The 19,181-nt window shown below is 39.0% G+C and overlaps 1 protein-coding gene across 2 annotated transcripts; it reads right to left on the bottom strand.

Annotated features, from left to right (window-relative positions):
- Positions 1–1,152: 1,152 nt before the first annotated feature.
- On the bottom strand, positions 1,153–18,210 carry Spaca1 (sperm acrosome associated 1). 2 transcript variants are annotated; one of them, XM_028872769.2, is made up of 7 exons: positions 17,783–18,194; positions 11,679–11,735; positions 9,319–9,420; positions 8,223–8,329; positions 6,914–7,049; positions 1,931–2,051; positions 1,153–1,397 (listed from the first exon to the last, which is right to left on the bottom strand). In XM_028872769.2, exons 1-7 carry the CDS (start codon positions 18,012–18,014, stop codon positions 1,241–1,243), a joined length of 912 nt encoding a protein of 303 aa, XP_028728602.1. In that variant the 5' UTR covers positions 18,015–18,194; the 3' UTR covers positions 1,153–1,240. The 2 variants fall into 2 exon arrangements, with proteins under 2 accessions (XP_028728602.1, XP_037058383.1); XM_037202488.1 differs by having other exon boundaries at positions 1,253–1,389; positions 17,783–18,210.
- Positions 18,211–19,181: the final 971 nt, after the last annotated feature.

Raw genomic sequence — 19,181 nt, forward strand, 5'->3', positions numbered from 1 at the left:
CCTTACTTAAGGTGTTAAGACCATACATACTTAGAAATAAGAACTGGAAGGCTGATTGTTGTTTAACATTTGTCTGAGGTAGGTGTTACAAATTGTCTTTTAGGAGATTATATGAAAACAATCTCTTTTCACTTAAGGTCTCCAATGGAATTCCCACAACAGACAAAAATCATTTTCTAACTAGTTGATCCTTTCTTCTTTCAGCTAAAACTGCCATGGAACAGAAATAAACAGGGTAACTTTATAATACCCCTTTTCTGTCTGTCAGAGCAAGGTGTGCCATACATGCCCATTTATAATGTCTTCTGCCCAGTGGATATCATAAACCCTAAAATAAAGCAATGAAGTTAGCATAGAATTCATCTAAACAGAGAAAAACTAAGTATAGTCTTAAAAACATTGCTGGAAAAGACTACTGAGTATAATTCTTAATGCTTTAACATCTTGTTTGCTTAGCTAGCTGCATTGTGTCACAGTGGTACAACACAAGATGATTGTGCTCTTTCTATATGTCACCTGAGCACATAAGGTACTTGTTAGTGGTCATTATAGAGTCTCTAAGTCACTGCTTCTGGAAGAAATACACTTGATCTTAGCCACAAGGCCGAGAAGCGATCTGGAAGAAATACAAATGACTAAATTCATGTCATTTTCTCAGCTACCTCCAAGTCTTTGTTTAGTTCTTCCATCTGTATTTCCTCTACACAAACACAATCAAGGTACATAATAAACTGCTTTGAGCAGTGCTTAACACACAGTAGTCACCAACGCTTTGTTTTACCACTGCTTCATGTTTTACAAATGTTATTTTGTATATTATACACCCTGCAGACTATGAAGTATGATTTACTTTACTGATTCAACCCAGTTCTCCCAAGTAGGAGAAAGCTTACTTTCCAAAGAAACTTCAGTATTATAGTTTTCTTATTTAGGACAGAAAGGCGAATGGCAAATGACCTCACAAGTGAAGATCAGAAACTATTTCTATATACATCTACATAAGTAACCTCAAGCTATCATCTGAAGCAGTAAATACCAAGAACTAATTAAAAGAGAATTTGTCAATTGTACTAAGAGCTGGACTGAATAAACAGCTCTGTCCCCACACTGCATTACCACCATCGAAGTAAATTCAATCCAACATCATTGAAGTATTTTAGTTTTCAAATATATTTTATTTTTATAATAATGAATCTGATATTCTCTAATTGTCTTTGGTTTCTCATTTGTCATCCACACATCATTCATTCCATTCACTTAAACCATCTTCTTCACGTGCAGCTATATCTGTTGGCGATTGGTCAAGAGAAGTCGAGTCTTTGTACCTCATAGAACTCATCTCAGAATGTATCTCGGTACTTGAAGCTTTCGCCCCCCAGAATGATTTCACTGCAGCCCTGGCAGAAAAACAAAAGCAAAACACAAAGGCCACAGTCATAAAGAAAAAAAAAACTAAATGAGGTGGATGCTTACATCTCCATTGTATAGAAGTGCCTTTTATTCACAGTTCAGCTCCTCTTAGAATAATCCATCTGCACTGTGACTGATGCACCCTCAGATTTGCTGGATGTAATACATATACAGGCTTTTTTTTTTTTCATTTAAGTGAACTGGGAGGTTTCAATGGCCAAGTTTTAAAGCAGTGAGAACTATGGTTAAGTGACAAAAGGAATCTTTTTTTTTTTCTTTTTAAACAATTGCCTTGTAAAACTGTAAAAAGTACATCTGAAAGTTCTCCCATGGCTGCAAAGTATGTCAGGTTGTTGCGTTTAAAGGCATCCATATACAAGATGGGGTAGCCTGAAAGAAGATAGCATCAAGATACATTGAGGAGACACCGTGGGGCACCGATCTGGGCTTCACTGCAAATGGATCAGGATTGAGGAAGATGTCAATCAAAGGTTAAAGTGCACCCCAGCTATTCACCTACCAATTTATGATGATGAAGATCAATACGAAGATCACAAATATGCAGATAATGACTCCTATGGTCAGCACAAAAACTAAGACTGCATCAGTGTCTGGTCTGGTTGTTCTTCTCATTTGCAGTTCTAAAAGTAGAGCGACACATAAGATGACTGCTACTGGAAAATCAGTGGGGAATGGCTATCTAAATGGACCACTGTGTAAATGTTATTATGTGGAGCTATGGTTTCCCTTCTCCGAGATAAATAAAAGAGTCTGTGCTGGCAATAGGGTCGGGGTGTACTTAGTTTCCTAACAAACTGAGAGAGCACATTTTCAACCTCGCTATCCTAGCTATTGTTTCTTGGATTTCTCTCAGATGTCAGCCCGGCTATTCATTTTCCAAGTGGCTTATTTTGGTAAGCTGAAGTTTTTTTACTTTTGACACAGTGTGATTTACTCAATGTTACTTTTTATGGTGACTGTTCTGAGTCATGGCTAAGAAACCTTGCCTATTACTGAATCATGAGGAGCTTCTCCCATTTCCTCTTTAAAGCTTTACAGACTTAAATTATATATGCTTAGGATTATGATATAGCTCTGGTGTTTTAAATATAAGATTGGGATTGACACTCATTATTCTCATACAATATTCACACACTTCTCCCAGGTCAGGCATTTCCTTTCTGCAAATAAGGTTGTTAAGAAGGCAAAGCCGGTCTACAGCATGTGTGATAGCATCACTATACTATAAACTAGTAAGGAGAGCTGGTCTAAAGCAGTGTGATAGCATCACTATACTGTAAAATGGTGAAGACAGCTGCTCTACAGTGTGTATGACAGCATCACTATAGAGCTAGTCTACAGCATGTGTGTTAGCATCACTACACTATAAACTGGTGAAGAGAGCTAGTCTAGAGCATGTGTGATGATAGCATCACTGTACTGTAAACTGGCAAAGAGAGCTAGTCTACAGCAGTGTGACAGCATTACTATACGGTAAACTGGTGAAGAGAGCTAGTCTACAGCAGTGTGACAGCATCACTACACTATAAACTAGTAAGGAGAGCTGGTCTACAGCAGTGTGATAGCATCACTATACTGTAAACTGGTGAAGAAACAGTTTATACATACTGTGTATATATTTTGTGAATTGCTAGCTTCCCTATGGTTTTTTTTATTCCCCAAATTCTAAAAGCACACAAAAATAATCCACAGAAAAGGGCTATCCACCTAAATACTATATTATACAGGTAAGTAAAACAAGGACCAGGGAGGTTTAATTATTTGTGTAAACTATGAGCGGACTATTTTAACATTTTAATTTACTACATTAAATGTACACTAACATTTAATTTACCCCTCCATGAGAAGTGGTCTCCTGCATATCAGTCTCCTGGATTTGTTCTTATCCTCTTAATGCCATGGATTATAGCCAGCTTTTCTCAGTAGTCATACAGTATAAATGCAATTTGGTGATCTCCCTTTAAACAGTTCTAAGCACAATTACAAAGGTGCATTTATATATTTATTCCAATGTTGTCAGATTAAGAAAAATTTTAATAATTTCAGATTTGTACAAAGTGGGAGGTTTTTAAAACATAGAGACAATGTTTAGGATTAGGTTCTGAAGAGAAATGCAAAATTAGTTTGTTTTATTCACTAGCACCCAATGTCAGCCAAGAGAGAATGGAGAGTAAAGAGTGTGGGATTACATCCCTGAGGAGAGCAGCAAGGACCATGGGGACTACTTGTATATCTAATTTTTTGAAGAAGGCTGAATTTACTCTTAAAATTTTTAAATGAAATTAAAATTAATGAAAAATGGGTTGAATTTCAATACTTCATGTTTAGGTAAATATAGCTTATGCATATATTATTTCTTATCACTACCATAAACGGGGTGACTTGTCAACAGCATAAATTTGCTTCCTATTCTGGAAGCTATAAATAATAAAACCATTGGCGGGATTGGTGGGGCTCGATGAGTCTTGCGAAGGCTGGGGGGGGGGCACTGTGCTACCTCTTCAGCTTCTGGTGGCCTCAGTCTGGGTCTGCTCCCGTGTGCCTGTCGCCCACCCTGCCCCTTCTCATTCCTCTTCCTCCTCCTTCTTTTATTCCGCCTCTCTTCTATTAATCCTCCTTCTTTTTCTTCTTTCCTTTCTCCTTCCACTGCCCAAAGTTCTCTTTATGTGGACACCAATCACAATCTCATCTTAACTGATTACATCTTCAACGACCCCTTTTTCAAGTGTATCTACAATCTAAGTACTAAGAACTTAGGACATCAATGTATCTTTTAGAGGCACACAATTAAATCCCAAAACAATGCCATATTGCAAAAGGCAATAATTGTGAGTGAAAACATGATACAGAAGTGAGAAAGAAAAAATAGGAATGGGAATTCCCCCCCTCCCCTCTGAGATGGTGTTTCTCTATATAGCCCTAGCTGTCCAGGAAGTTACCATGTAGACCAGACTGGCCTGGCACTCACAGATATTTGCTTGTCTCTATGTTGGGATCCTCAAGTGCTGGGATTAAAGGCATATGTCACTATATCTGGTAGAACTTTCCATTAGCTCCATTTATCCTAAAAACATTTCTGTTACATATTTAGTTCATTCCAATACTGTAGAGTATGGATATTTGTAATATTTGTTCCATGTCTGAACAAGCAAAAAGGTCTGTTGCACTGGTGAGCAACTTGCCATTTTTCAGAGAAACTAATGGGTCCTGAAATATCCTGAAGGTATTTTGTTGTTTAAGTGTGCATGGACTAAGTGGAAGAGTGGGCTCTCCATCCAAGGGCTGCTATGAGACAAAAGTCAACCTAGTCTCAATAGAGGACAAGGATTTAGTGTCTGTGCTCTAACCCTTAGCTTACACATTAAGCAGACAAATGTTCCTTTCTACTTGTGAAAATTGCTAACTACTATTTAGGGGCCAGAGAGTGAGGACTAAGTCCACAAATGGCCAGACACCTATAGCATCATCATCTATGGCAGGTTGAGAATGTTTATAAAGCTTGATGATCCTCCAGTCGTCCAATCTTGTGCTTTTCTTAATAGTTACTTGCTAATGAAATTATCTTTTGATGATGTCTCAACATAGTGGTTATTAACTTTTACCTTGAAGATGTTTTGCAAATTGCCATCTAAAAACATGTCAAGAAAGTTTAACTAGTAAACATTCATTTTTAAACCCTCTCCAAAACCTTTTGTAGCTTAGTTTCATTTCAGTAAAGGACATTGCATAGCCTGGTTCTCCAGAATGCAACAAAAGTTTTTTAAACTAAAATAGCTTCAAGAAAAGCACAGACCCCCCCTTAAAGTTACCTATCTCTTCTAGAAGGCTTATATATAAAGACAGTTCTCTGAGAATAAGAGCTCTAGAATCTTTAATAATTTGATGGCTAATTTGGTTGTCAACTGACTACCTCTGGAATCAACTAAAACCCAAGCAGCTGGCACACCTGTGAGGGATTTTTCTTGATTGGATCATCTGAGGGGGAAAGACTCCTCTTAAGTCTGGGCCACACCTTCTAGTAGCAGCTCACATAAAATGACACAGAAGAGGGAAGCTTCTGCTTTTGCCTGCTTGTCCTCTCTCTTGTTGGCAAGTTCATCTATCCTGCTGCTGGGGCAGGTCTTTGCTGGTACTAGACTCTACTTCTTTGAGGCTCCTATTTAGTCAGAAGATCAGCTGAGGCATCCAGCTTTATGGGCTGAACAACTACTGGATTCTCAGCCTTCCACAGGGAAACAGCCATTGTTGAACTCCCGGAACCACAGCCTGTAAACCATTCTTACTAAGTCCCCCCTTTACTATTCATTCTATCAGTTCTGTTCCTCTAGAGAATCTTAACACAAGTGAGTTCTCAAAGGGACTTGTGACAAGATACTCCAACCAACAGAGATAGCAACATTAAATATAGTTAAGAGCAACTAACCCCAAGGAAATAGTTACCTGGACACAGTGGATGCCACAGGTTAAACTTAATGAACATGGATATAGATTTTATTTCTCAGGAGAAACAATTTCTAATATGTAAAGCCATGTTCAAGGCTAGATCAAGAACTTTAATACTAAACAATCAAAATATAATCCAAAGCCAGTCTTGATGCACACACCTTTAATTCCAGCACTCTGGAGGCATAGACAGGCAGATGAGCTCTAGGCCAGCCCTGACTATATAGTGAGGTCCAGGACAGCCAGGGTTACCTAGAGAAACCCAGTCTCAAAACACACACACACACACACACACACACACACACACACACACACACACTTACTTCAAATGGATAACTTTTTTTGTTGGTTTTTTTTTTTGTTTTTTGTTTTGTTTTGTTTTTCGAGACAGGGTTTCTCTGTGTGGCTTTGCACCTTTCCTGGATCTCGCTCTGTAGACCAGGCTGGACTTAAACTCACAAAGATCTGCCTGCCTCTGCCTCCCAAGTGCTGGGATTAAAGTCATGTGCCACCACTGCCCGGCCCTCTAATGGATAACTTTTTAAGAAAAATGCTCTGATTTTACTAGTCTTAACTATATTTTTTTTCTGCAATCACGAATGACAATCCATTTGTCTATCTTCACTTTTATGATGGAAATAAATGCACCAATATATTTCAAGTTGAAGGTCTGAGTTTTGTTTTTTTAAGGTCAACTCTTTTGGTTTAAAGATTCATTTAATTATGTATATGGGTACTTTGCTTGCATGTATGTCAGCACACTGGAAGAGGGAATCACTTCTCATTAGAGACTGTTGTGAGCCACCATGGGAGTACAGTGGATTGCACACAGGACGTCTGGAAGAGCAGCCAGTGCCCAGGACTGGCTTTTAAAGGAACAGCTTCATTTGAAAATTCATGGGCCAGCTCCATACAGATCTACTGAATCAGAAGCTCTGGGGTACAGCTGGTAGAAATTTGTATTTTAAAAAGTCCATTAGGCAGTTTCCTGAAAATAAGTTTGAGATATAAGCAAACGAAAACACTGCTGGATAATTACCATTTGTTGTATAGACTGTGAACTTAACAGACGCTATTATTTCATTATTATCCAGGGTATCACACTCGAAAGCCATGGGATGAAGTTCTCTTTGTACTTCTAGGACTGCTGAATCATTTGCAAGTATAACAGGTTGCTATTAAAAACAAAACAAAAAACAAAAACAAAACGTATGAACAGTCTTGACTGGGTTCACTGATTGCAAATGGAGACAGTGAAAGACAAGCAGGACTGGTTGGATCACTGGCAAACACAATAGGTGACAGCATAAGGAGACATCCCTCTAACAAAAGGAGAATTGCTCACTCCCCTAGCCTAGTATGTAGTTAACTGTACATATACGACTTAGAATCAGATAATCTAGACTTCAACTCTCAACCCTGTTGATTACGGATAGCATAAGGAGACATCCCTCTAACAAAAGGAGAATTGCTCACTCCCCTAGCCTAGTATGTAGTATCAGATAATCTAGACTTCAATGCTCAACCCTGTTGACTATGGACAGTACGTTCTGTGCTAATTTTGTCAACTTTACACAAGTTAGGGCTATCTGGAAAAGGGAACCTCAGTTGAGAAAATGCCTCTATGAACTGGCCTGTCAGCAAGTCTGTGGAACATTTTCTTGATTAATGATTGATGTGGAAGGGTCCAGAGCACTGTGGGTAATGTCACTCCTGGGCAGGGGGTGGTCTTGGGATGTATTAGAAAGTAGGCTGAGCAAGTCGTGGAAAGCAAATTTCCGAGGTTCTGCGCAGGTTCCTGCACTGGTTTCCCTCAGTGATGAACTTGGAACTATTTCCTTCCCAGTTTGGTTTTGGTCAGTGTTTTTCAAAGTGGAAGAAAAGCAAACTAAGACACTTTCTATAACTCAATTATTCATCTGTAAAATGACACAATTATTATTTGTTGTTATTTTTCAAGTTTCTCTTCAGATCATATAAATCTTTCACCTTTTATATATTTTTTACGTTTATAAGGTTGTTTTATGTCATTTAAATGAACTCTTATCACTCAGTTGATATCTGGCATTTATAACACCTTTAATTAATTTTTCATGCCATGCCTATATAAACCAGTAAGAATTTTGATGCCAAAACAAAATACATCATAAAATGTGTGAATTGAAGTTATGATTATAGATGACCCTAAGACATATACTTTTAGTCTGACAAAAATTTAATTCCAATAATACAATAAAGTTGTATGATGTTTAACACCATTTTTCAAATTGCTTTCTTAAAACATCAGAACTAGGTATCAAATGTTATCAGCCACTAAAAACACCCGATTATACACAATATTTACTTACTTGGTCTGCCTTTAGAAGCTTCCACATATATCTGAAACGATTTTCAGGAGATATATGAACACATGACAGTCTAACACTTTCAAGACTCTCAGAAACTGGTTTTCCCCCTGGGGGAAAAAAATGGAAAATAAATAGACAAGTACCAAAGGGCAGAATATTGATTTATCTGGCTATATTCCTTTTTTAATCAACTATTTTTAATTATATCATCAACCAATAATTTAATTATTTCATCAACCAGGAGACAGCACTATCAAGACACTGAGCATATTTTATACACATATATCCACATCCATATGTATTATACATAATACGAGGGTTAGTTAGACTGGTTATGACAAGCCAAATTTCTAATCTCTCCAGTCAAATAAGCAGATCCAAAGTTATGAGATCTCCTGAAGGCCCAGAGAAGACAACAAAGGGCCAGGCTAGAGTCCAGGTCTCAGGTCCTATCTCCCTACAGTGGAAAATAACACTACTGTAAGGAAAACTCTGTATTGTTTGAGGACCCTTCCTCATATGCCACACTGTTGTAAAAAGCCACCCTCAGAAGTCAATTAGATGCCAAGGACACTGAATCTCATAATTTGGAGTCTGATTATAAAAAGGTCACCAAAAGAACCAGGTGAGGAGACACCAGGGCTCTTCATTGGAATGCAGAAAAAGTGCGGAAGAGAGAAAGGCATATCACTTAGTGACATGTTACTCTGAACCTGGTGATCTGCCCATGGCTTCTAATTTAGGGTTATTGAACCTCATTTAGAGACACTGAAATGCCAGAAAAGCATAATTTGATACAAACAGCTCCAAGTTCCAAATTTAAGGTTATCAATCTACAGATAAAATGTCATGGCCACAACATCAGAAATGTTTCACTTCAGGGCACAGTGAAGCTCCAGCCTATCACAGACTCTCCACACCACTGAATGTAAATCAAGTCAGGCTACTTAGAGCTCTGACTGTCTGGAGAAGGGGTATTTCATTTTTTATTATTTCTTTTTATCAGTTGATTGTCTCCTTGTATTCAGCAGTATGTTGAAGTTAAAGATATTTCCCCAGCATAAACCCTCCTTCAGACAATAGGGATTCAACTCACAGCCACAGTCAACAGGTCCACGGCATTCTTCCACACGAACAATACACTTGGATTCACCTCCAGGGCATCCATTGGTTAAAATAACTTCTCTGATACCAACACCTTTAGTTAAAGAAATGAATAAATATTTAAATAAAAGTAACTGCAAAGGGTTGTTCTTCCCATTCAAGTCTGTATTTTCTTTAGTTTAGTTTTGTTGTGAGACTGTTCTCTTAATTTTGGAAATTACAGCCCTAAATTCTGTATGAGTACATGTAGAGCTTTTGTAGACTAGCTACTCTGGTTATTTCTTAAAGCAGTGGTTCCCCAAGAAAGTTTCATAAGATACAGGTTGCTATTCCCATCAGAAAAAGGATTCTATGCTCACATGCACATTTTAAAATGTTACAATAAAGCAAAAAGGATCTCTTCAGTATGGAAGTTTTTTGAAACTTTTAGTATGCTAATAAATATACTACCATGCATAATTTTTCATTGACTAAAATATAAAATTTTTATTTTTCAATATCTTTGAAATCAGAACTCATTCATAATTGTGCATGTTTTAAATTGATAGAATTTTTCCTATTAAGAGTACCAAAAATATTCTTCCTATAACCTATAAAATCAGCTATGATATAATACATAGGATTGCACAAATGTATTTGATCATGGAACTTTTCAGGGTTGGGGTTGAAGCTTCTGGAAGAAATTCCAAAATCATATTTTACCATAAAATATGCTTTTTAATTTCTGTATTGATAAATTCTCTGCATTACATATAGATGGGATAAACTATTAACTACACTTCTATTTTCAACAAGATACTCTTTCTAAAACTGTCACACATTTTTCAGCAAGAAATCAACCATTATTAGCTGATTCTAGAGTGTCACTGGTTTCTAATCCCATCCTAGGAGTTGTGTAACAGTCTAGGCAAAATCTGCCTCCAGCTTCCCTGCTGGATTCCCCTTTTTAGGCCCTGATAAGGTGGTAATCATAAGCCCATTCCACGGAAAGGAAAAGCTGAAAATGACAGGTGGCTCACAAACTTAAGAGTGCATGCACGTCACGCAGAGAGCTTTCTAAAGTGCAAATTCTGACCCAGGCTTGGAAAAGTCTGCAGTCCTCTATTTCCAACAAGTTCCTTGGTGATGCTACACTTTTGAAGGCTAAGAAAGTGGACCCCCACAAGATCAGAAAGAAGGTTGGAAGATTACTGGAGTTGTTATAAAAAAGAACTCTACTGTGGAAAATTCTCAAGCAGCAACAACAACAACAATAAAGATGACTGAACATGCTCAGGCTGGTCCACAAGGATTCCTGTCGTTTGGGCTGTCACTACAAAGCCAAGGCTAGAACTCCATTTTAAGCTAATTAGAAAAAAGTGCCAGCCAGAACTGGAAGTGTGGGTGTGGGGAGAGCTACTGCCTTCTGGGCATGGGGTTTTAGTTTGGGGTATTGAAAATATTCTACAGCTAATGCTGATGGAGTGTTCGGCCACAATACTTGAAAATGGTTAAATAGTAACTTATATGTTATGTATATTTTAGCACTCACATAAAAAACTGCCAGTTTGGGTAATCCTTTTACAAAACTTTGACCTAAAAAGAAGTCTGATATAGATGGGTACAGACTAGAATCTTGTCACTGTCATGTTTCCAAACTAGGATAAACAATGTCATTTGTTAATTGTCTACTGTCTTCTCATCATGCTGATTCCCAGCAACGGTTACAGAAACCAAGAGATTTCCAGCACTAGCAAGATCAGCTTCCATGTGAATTGATCAGAACTTCAAATCCTTAGGCCTCCCCATAGCCCTAGGTTGTTAGAAAGTCTGGGTTAGCCCAGCAATTATAACATACTTAGGGTAGCTGTTTAAGAACCAGTGGGCTCTTATAGCACATGTAGCCTGAATCCCAATCCTACTTTAGAGATTTTTCTCTATTCTTGGAATGGACAATGTCATGTTCTTTCACCATTATTCACCTTACAAGCTAACACTTCTTTTCTCCAAAATATAATACAAGCTAGAGAAATGGAATATTTGTAATAGTCTACTGCAAATAAGCCTATTTCTTGGCAGGTTTACCAAAGTAGTGTGGGAAGGCATCTGTTAGATGCACTGAAGATCTCTCATCTTTGAACATCTGTGAAGCAGAATTTTAGTTTAGTGAAGACAGTTTATATGCAAAAATACCCCAAACCTGAAAAATGTACCTTTTGAAGCGATTACCTAGTGTTGTGTGTAAATGATAGCAGTAGGCATAGAAAGCAACGAGAGATGAAGAAAGTATAAGTAGTACAGACATCACAAATAATTGGCATTTTATCTTGGTAGAAATCATGACAGGTTATTCCTTTGGTCTATGCTACTTACCACATGTGACAGTGCACATTCCAAATTCTACTTCTTTGACTATTGTTCTGTTCTGAACTAAACATAAAGTTAAAAAACGTTATTTAACCATATGAAAACTTTTATAAGTGGCAAACATCTTACTTGGGGGTTGAAAGGTACAAGTAATTGTCATATGGGCAATAGAGGATTTTTTAAATGTTCTATTAAAACCAGGAAGGCAAAGTTGCTCCTCACACAAACAACAGCTATCATCATTCTAAATCAGAGAAGCCTCACACTTTAAGAACATTCATTAAGTTAGAAATAACTCAAGGTTTTTGAATATCATATATAACACAAGCCTTTTCTTTTTTTACTAGCTCATACACAGTGAATTAAAACCCAGCTGAAAAAGTATAATACAACATACACACAACAGTCTTTGAACTTTAGGAACCATTTTAAAATATTCTCTATTTTCTGTAAGAAAAGAAAAAGAAATAAAATAGTACAAAACAATTTACATCCCCAAATAAGTCTTCATACCAAGTATACATCAAAATTAAAAAATTTACAAATAGATTTCATTCATTCACTTTGCAGGTTTGATGGCAGATTTCAATGTTTCTAAGAATCCATTCCAATGTTTTATTCAGCCGGATAATCTATAATCCATACACTTACTATGTAATTGAGTATCTAATTATTTGAGAATCTTAGTAGTCTTAGTTCTCAATCACATTTTCTTTTGACTTTCCTTTTGTAATTTGGGAGTTTATTTGGGGGACAGGATCTTGCTACACAGCACAGATTGGCCTTGAACTCAATGGTTCTTTTGTCTCAGCTTCTCTAGGATTACAAGTATGAGCTACCATGCTAGGACATCCCCCCCCGCCAATCATTAGCCTGCATTCCTATAGCTGTAACATGTAACCAAGTCTTCAAGATTAAGACTCAAATCTCAACAGAAAAAATACACGATGCGCTGCTAAAGGAGAATGTCGAAAGGCACTGGGTCTCTAAGGAACAAATCACACAGAAAGCCCATTCAACTTGAAGTCCAAAACACTGCTTCCGCCACTAATTTGCTGTTTGAATTTGAGTGAAGCAACTCAATTTTGCCAGACCTAGTTAATCCTTTGTAAAAATTGCAAAGCCCATCTTACTTGATATTTAAAATTGAATAAAATGGTGTATGAAAACATTCTGTAAACTGCTGAGGAATGTGTACCCACTAAAGACCCAATAGTTAACCCAATTCAAACTCATTTTGTAGTTATTAATTTCATACTCTAATTTTTCCCATTTTCAATATTGTAAAACATTAATAGTTTCACAAACACTTTGTTCTGTATTTGCCAGCATCAAATACAGTACTGTGAATACAGAGCAGGTATATGATACATGTAATTTAAATCAATATTGACTTTGTTAAATGATTTGAACTAACATGATGATCAATTTGAATTGACATTTTAATACTTGGAATGCTTTAATACTTTCAGTTGGCATATTATGAGTCATAAGCTAAAAACTGGACCCTGAGCATAAAAACATGTAGAAAAGAATGCCTACTGGACCACTTACAAACCATCAGTCAGTCAGCTCTATTGTTCACTACCTCTGCTACTCTGGGAAAATTGGTAGTTCCTTCTCACTTGAAATAGAGGGGGAAAAGAAGGACAAGGACATGGAACCAGACAATTTCCAAAGATTCTTTCAACTTCAGTATTTATGATCTACTGACTTTTCACTGGGTCAATCAGTCACTTTATAAAACTGTAAGTCCTACAATGGTGGGTCAAGAAAGTGATACATATCTGGATTTCCATGTGGCATTTGTCAAAGTTTCCCATTATGTAACAATGTATCAAATGAAAAATAGTCTAGCATCAGTTCATCAAGAAGTCCACAGGTGCTAATTAACTGGTTGGTGTCAATGCAGAAGTAATAATGTGTCAAAGGTCTGTGTCTTCCTCAGCATTTTATTAATAACCTGTAAAAGGAACCTTGATAACATGCAGACTGAATCAGGGATCCTGAAAATACTCCTGATTATAAGTTTGAATGTAGATGTAACCAAGTGTCTTATTAAATAAGAAACACAGAACCAATGCAAAGAAGAAAGCCAAGAGGTCAGAGCTTAGAGCTAAAACCTTACCCTTCCTCCTGTGGAGGTCCTACCTCTCTGAAAGAGAGCTACTTCCTGTGCTAAAATTTTTATAAAGACTTTCGGTTCTGCCTTCTCATTGGTTGTAAACCCAACCACATGACCGCCTCATCACTGCCTGTCTGTACAGACCTCCAGGTCTTCTATGGTTGGTATTGAGATTAAAGGCGTGTGTATCTAATGCTGGCTGTATCCCTGAACACACAGAGACCTACCTAGCTCTGCCTACCAAGTGCTGGGATTAAAGGCGTGCACCACCACCGCCCAGCTTTCCTATGGCTTGCTAATAGCTCTGACCCCCGGGCAACTTTATTTATTAACATACAAATAACATTTTAGTACAAATAAAATATCACCATATTTGGATTTAATGTAGCAAATTGGCCAAATCTAACAAAATGAAACCTCGGATGAAATTAAAGTCTTATAGGCTGAAACCTCAACTGTCCAAAAATACTGTGTGGTGTGTCATGAGAGAAGAAAAAGTAAAAACCACCAGTGAGCTCAACAGTGAATTCAAAAGGAGGCTAGAATATGGTAAGGATTCCTAAAGCGTCCCCGAGCCTCGCCCACGCACAGCCTGTGGCAATCATCCTGCTGCACAGTATGACTAGCGGCACACACCGTCAGGGGACAACTAGAACCCTGAAACTGTTTTTCGGGGTGGGGGGAGTTTGTAAGGTTGATATTTCAGGACTTTTATTCTTTCTTAGATTGAAGGGCATATTTTTTACTTTATTTTTATTGCACTACTGGGTATTAATCTAGGGTTTCAAATATGCTAGGTGAGTGTTCCACCCTGAGCTGTATCCTCCTCTGCTCCTCATTTTGTTTTTGAGACAGATTTCTTTTTTCTTCTTTTCTGGTTTTTCAAGACAGGGTTTCTTTGTGTAATAGTCCTGGTTGTCCCGGAACTTGCTTTGTAGGTTTTTGTAGACCAGGCTGGCCTCAAACTCACAGAGATCTGCCTGCCTCTGCTTCCTGAGTGCTGGAATTAAGGGCATGTGCTACCACTGCCCCAGATGAGACAGGTTTCTTTAAGTTACCCGGCTGGGGTGCGGGGCTTAAATTCACTTTGTATGCCAAGTTGGCCTTGAATTTACAATATTCTTGCCTCAGCCTCAGCTGGGATACAGTTCCATGCCACCAGGATCAACCACAGTTATAGTTTAATGGAGTAAAACTGATTTTATAATTCACTATGTATTTCTACTGGACCTTTTAATAAGCCTAAGAGCATATTGATATAGAATGTTTATATTTTAAAAGATACATAAGGCACAGAAAGGAGGAGATAAGTTAATCAAACATTCTCTGTTGTTTCTTTTATCTTGAAATATTGTTATTTCATCATTGGTCACCAATATTTCCAACTATACTTTAAAAACTACAATTAACAAATTGACGACTGATTGCAATTGTCTAGAAAGATGAGCAGTTATGAAATAAACTGAAGCTCTGAGGTCCCTATCTCTTTCCATCTCTCCAGCTTCTCTTCATTCACTGCTCTGCACTAGCTTTAAGGAACATGGGACAAGTGTCTAGAGGTATCCTCCTGTGCAGTCGATTTCTGGTGAACAGTCAGCAGAGTTCACCAGAAATGAACAAAGTTGAGATCTGACAACTGGGTTTTTTTGTTTTGTACTGTTTGTTTTTTGTTAATGATAGTCAGGGAGAAAATGGACAGGTAAAATTCTTACAACTAGTAAACAATGATAAACAGAGACAGTTAGCAATGTAAAGGGAAAACAATTAGTTACATAATCAAAACCTCAGTAACAGATGGCATTGCAGATGAATAATCTGGATTTTCTCTAACTTTTATGTAGACATGGAGTTTTTTGAAGATGAAGAGGACATACAGTATATCTTCCAAGAGGAAGGGTTTTCTCCTGAAATATCCTGCTACAAAAACCCGAATCATCTTGTTTTCCTAAAATCACAAGGACAGTATTCTTTCCTTTTTCATGTTTATACATCAAATTAACTTGACAAGATTTGAAAGTGGATAAATCATGACAACAGGTCTCTATGCGGGGACTCAAAGAAAATAGATGATGTTGACATGAATAAAACTCGTTGACTAATCTTCAATTGTTTACAAATCTAAAACTGTAAATGCTTTGCAATTATGCAGCAAAAACGGCATTCTCTCCAAAGAAATGTGTGCCTTTCTTATTTTTCAGAAGTATTGTGTTTTGACAATAGGGCAAAAAGAACCACAATACTGATGGACTAGACTCTATTAGAGAAGCTGCAATTGAATTTACATGACGGCTACCTTCCAGCTTCACGTTTAACAGTTGAGAATTTAGGTGCATTCAAATTATTTGCCCAGTTTAGAAGTGTGTATAGCTTCAGAGATAGAGCATCTAAAAATCAGGGCATTACAAGATTGAAATTTCTACTGAAGCTTCTCACAAAGTGTTTTTTGCCAGCCCCGTCCTTATTTTTGTGGACTATCAGGAAGCAGACTTTAAAGTAAAAAAAAAAAAAAAAAAAAAAAAAAAAAAAAAAGAAAGAAAAAAAATGCACTAGCCAGTAAATGATGAAAAAAAAAAGAAAGAAAGAAAAGAAACTTTCACAGATCCACTAGGCTACAAGGATCATGCAAATTTACCAAGGTTCTGAAATGTTCATCTATCTGTCATTTCTGTTTACAGTTCCGGACTCTTAGTCTACCCAGGAAAAAGCACTTAGGTATGAAACTGTACATCTAAAATTGCAGAGGACACATGAATTCTCTGAAGTCCAGATGTAGAAACTGAAGCACTACAAGAATAAGTGCACTTAACTTTTGAATTTGAATGCAAGAGATTATAAATCCATCACATCCATAAATTCGCCTCAACATTATTTGGCACTTTACAGTTAGAATTTTCCCAGTTTAATATTGAAGTTGTTCAAAGAATAGAAGCAATGCTTAGGACAGAGTCTCTTTTATAGTCTTTTCTTTCTCCCATTTCCAAAGTCAAGGATCTCTTCAAGGTCTCTGTAATGTTAGATCCCCAAAAAACCCAGACAGTCAATTTCTTTCTGATGCTCAGAGTCACTGTCTGTCATCAGGACATACAAGGAGCAGGTGCAGTACCCATGCTTTATGTATAGATTGAGAAGACAGAAGAAAAACAAAGATATTAAGACAATGTCTGCTGGTCCATTTGTGGGTGTAGGCAATCACCCTCCTTTAGAAGTCTGCCAACTTGCCCCTGACCTACCAGCGTATGAGTTACTCATGAATATGTACAACTGTTTGTAAGTTCTCCTGTTTAATAAGCCAGGAGTATAAGCAATGTTTATACCAACACAGGTTTGTTTCACTCGTCCTTGTGTTAACTCATCATCAGACAGCGACGTCCGTACTTGGATCCTTCTGTTTTCTACTACCTCGGTCCTTTGAAGGACAAACACCACACGGCCTGCTGTCAGGGTGCTGAGGGCTGCACCAGGATCATGGGAGCTTTGGGACAGTTTTGTCAGCATGTTCATTTCGATCTGTCACAGTAAAAGGAATCCTCACTTCCCTTGAGTTCCCATCTCAAGAACAGGAAAGCAAGAGGAAGACAAGCATTTTGGAAATTTAAAAAATGCAACAAAAACAACCTACTAGGGGAAGATTACTGCAGAGTAAAACAACAAGAACACACACACACACACACACACACACACACACACACACACGATTGCCCATGGTGAGAGGGTACCTCATTTCTTAAAAACGTGACTTCCTTCTCCAAAGTAACACTTGAAAGTCTTTCTATAGCAATTTCAATAGTCGTGCTTATTTTCCTGGAGCCCTAGACATTGGCACCTTGTGCTTTAAAGGCTAGAGATGCACAAAGTGGGTAAACTCGGGGCTGGTGTGTACGCCAGAGAACTCTACGGAAGGTGACACTGGTAGTTCTTGTCTGAGCAAAGGGTGGGCTTCTTGCCCTCTTGGGGGGCCTCACGTGCCAGGAGCCACTGCCCTCACCCTCTTCCGGGGCCTCGGCCTCGGTCGAGGGCTCGTTCTCCGGCACTTCGGTGTCGTTATCGGTGTCCTCGTCCACCTCGCCGTCATTCTCGCCCTCGTGGCCCACGCCGGGCTCCTGGACCGCGGCGACGGTGACATTGGCTGCCCGCGAGGCCCGCGGGCCCACCAGGAGCAGCCAGGCGACGACGGGCAGCAGCAGCCCGGCGGGCCAGCCTGCGCCCCCGGCGCGCATGCTTCTCGGCCTCACGGCCGCCGCCCAACGCACAATCGCAGCCCAGGCTCCGGAGCAGAGGCGCTTCGAACAGCACAGCGGTCACCACCGGGCGCCGCGCTGCGAAGCCCAGCCTGCCTGGCGACCATTGAGGCGTCATCGCGCGTCACCCCGTTCGAGAGACCGGGCCCACGGGAGCCGGAGACGGGCCGAGAACCCAGCAAGCACGCGCGTGGGGGGCGGGGAAGGGGTTCGCAGGAAGGGGTCCCGGGCGCCTGGGGGGAAGGGCGGGGCTTCCGGCGCCACTTCCGGTCCTTTTCTCCCTGAGCAAGCATGGGTGGGTGGTCATCCTTGTCTGTGCTGCAGCCACCTTTTCTGATGTCACCTGACTGGGTTGCTTTATTAATCTAGTCACCCACCAAAGACCTGGGACCTTTCTTGCTCCCTTCCTTTCAAGACATTACGGGTTTTTTTTGTGTTTCTTAGGCTTGGGTGTTCAGAGCTAGACTCTGCCCACACTTCAGGTGACTTGGTTTCAAAATTGCCTGTCCTTAACATCCAAATTGGACTCGTTGTGGTCTTTTTTAAGTATGAGGCTTAGGGGATCCACGGCTGCAGGTGGGACTGATTTGCAAAGCATGCAGGGGAGCACTTGCTGGGAATTTTCTGGATGCTGCTCAATCATATGTTTACCATCTTAACACTGTGCAGCCTTGCCAGCTCCATGTGGGGCTTCTAAGCGATAGACAGGGGCAGGACAGGAAACGGTTAAATTGTCAACTTTTTGCCCCATTGTATTTTTGGACACCTACATTTGGGATGTAGGGTTCAACTTTCAGGGAGATTCTTGAGTCCTGTTGTTGAAAATCAGCTCTCCCTCAGGTTTGATTTGGAAAACAGCTTCAGATGGCTGTGCAAGGGGTCAGTGATCAGATCCAGAGGAGGGTACTGTCACAAATACTCCACAGATCCCTATACTGATTTAAACTAAGAATCTGTCATGCTAGTTGCGTTTTTTTTTTCTTAAGGTTGAGTCAGACTGGAAGCCAAAATTAATAGCTTACTATTTCTACTTGAATCAGCAGACCTTAGAGCTTGTAGTTTCCCACTATCACGTTCAACATGCACTTTTATGTCACAAGAGTGAAGAGTGAGATTCAATTGCATTCCTTGTATTGGTGATGTTTT

The sequence above is a fragment of the Peromyscus leucopus genome, chromosome 2 (genome assembly GCF_004664715.2).
Source record: "Peromyscus leucopus breed LL Stock chromosome 2, UCI_PerLeu_2.1, whole genome shotgun sequence".
Taxonomy (NCBI): Eukaryota; Metazoa; Chordata; class Mammalia; order Rodentia; family Cricetidae; genus Peromyscus; species Peromyscus leucopus.

What these genes read in the sequence shown, in the direction of transcription:
- Spaca1 (XM_028872769.2), bottom strand. Translation starts at nt 18,014, where the DNA reads ATGCGCGCCGGGGGCGCAGGCTGGCCCGCCGGGCTGCTGCTGCCCGTC. An exon ending in GGCCGAGGCCCCGGAAGAGG is followed by an intron (nt 11,736 to 17,782) that starts GTGAGGGCAGTG and finishes CTTTATGTTTAG; the next exon opens with TTCAGAACAGAACAATAGTC. An exon ending in TGGACCTGTTGACTGTGGCT is followed by an intron (nt 8,330 to 9,318) that starts GTGAGTTGAATC and finishes TTTTTCCCCCAG; the next exon opens with GGGGAAAACCAGTTTCTGAG.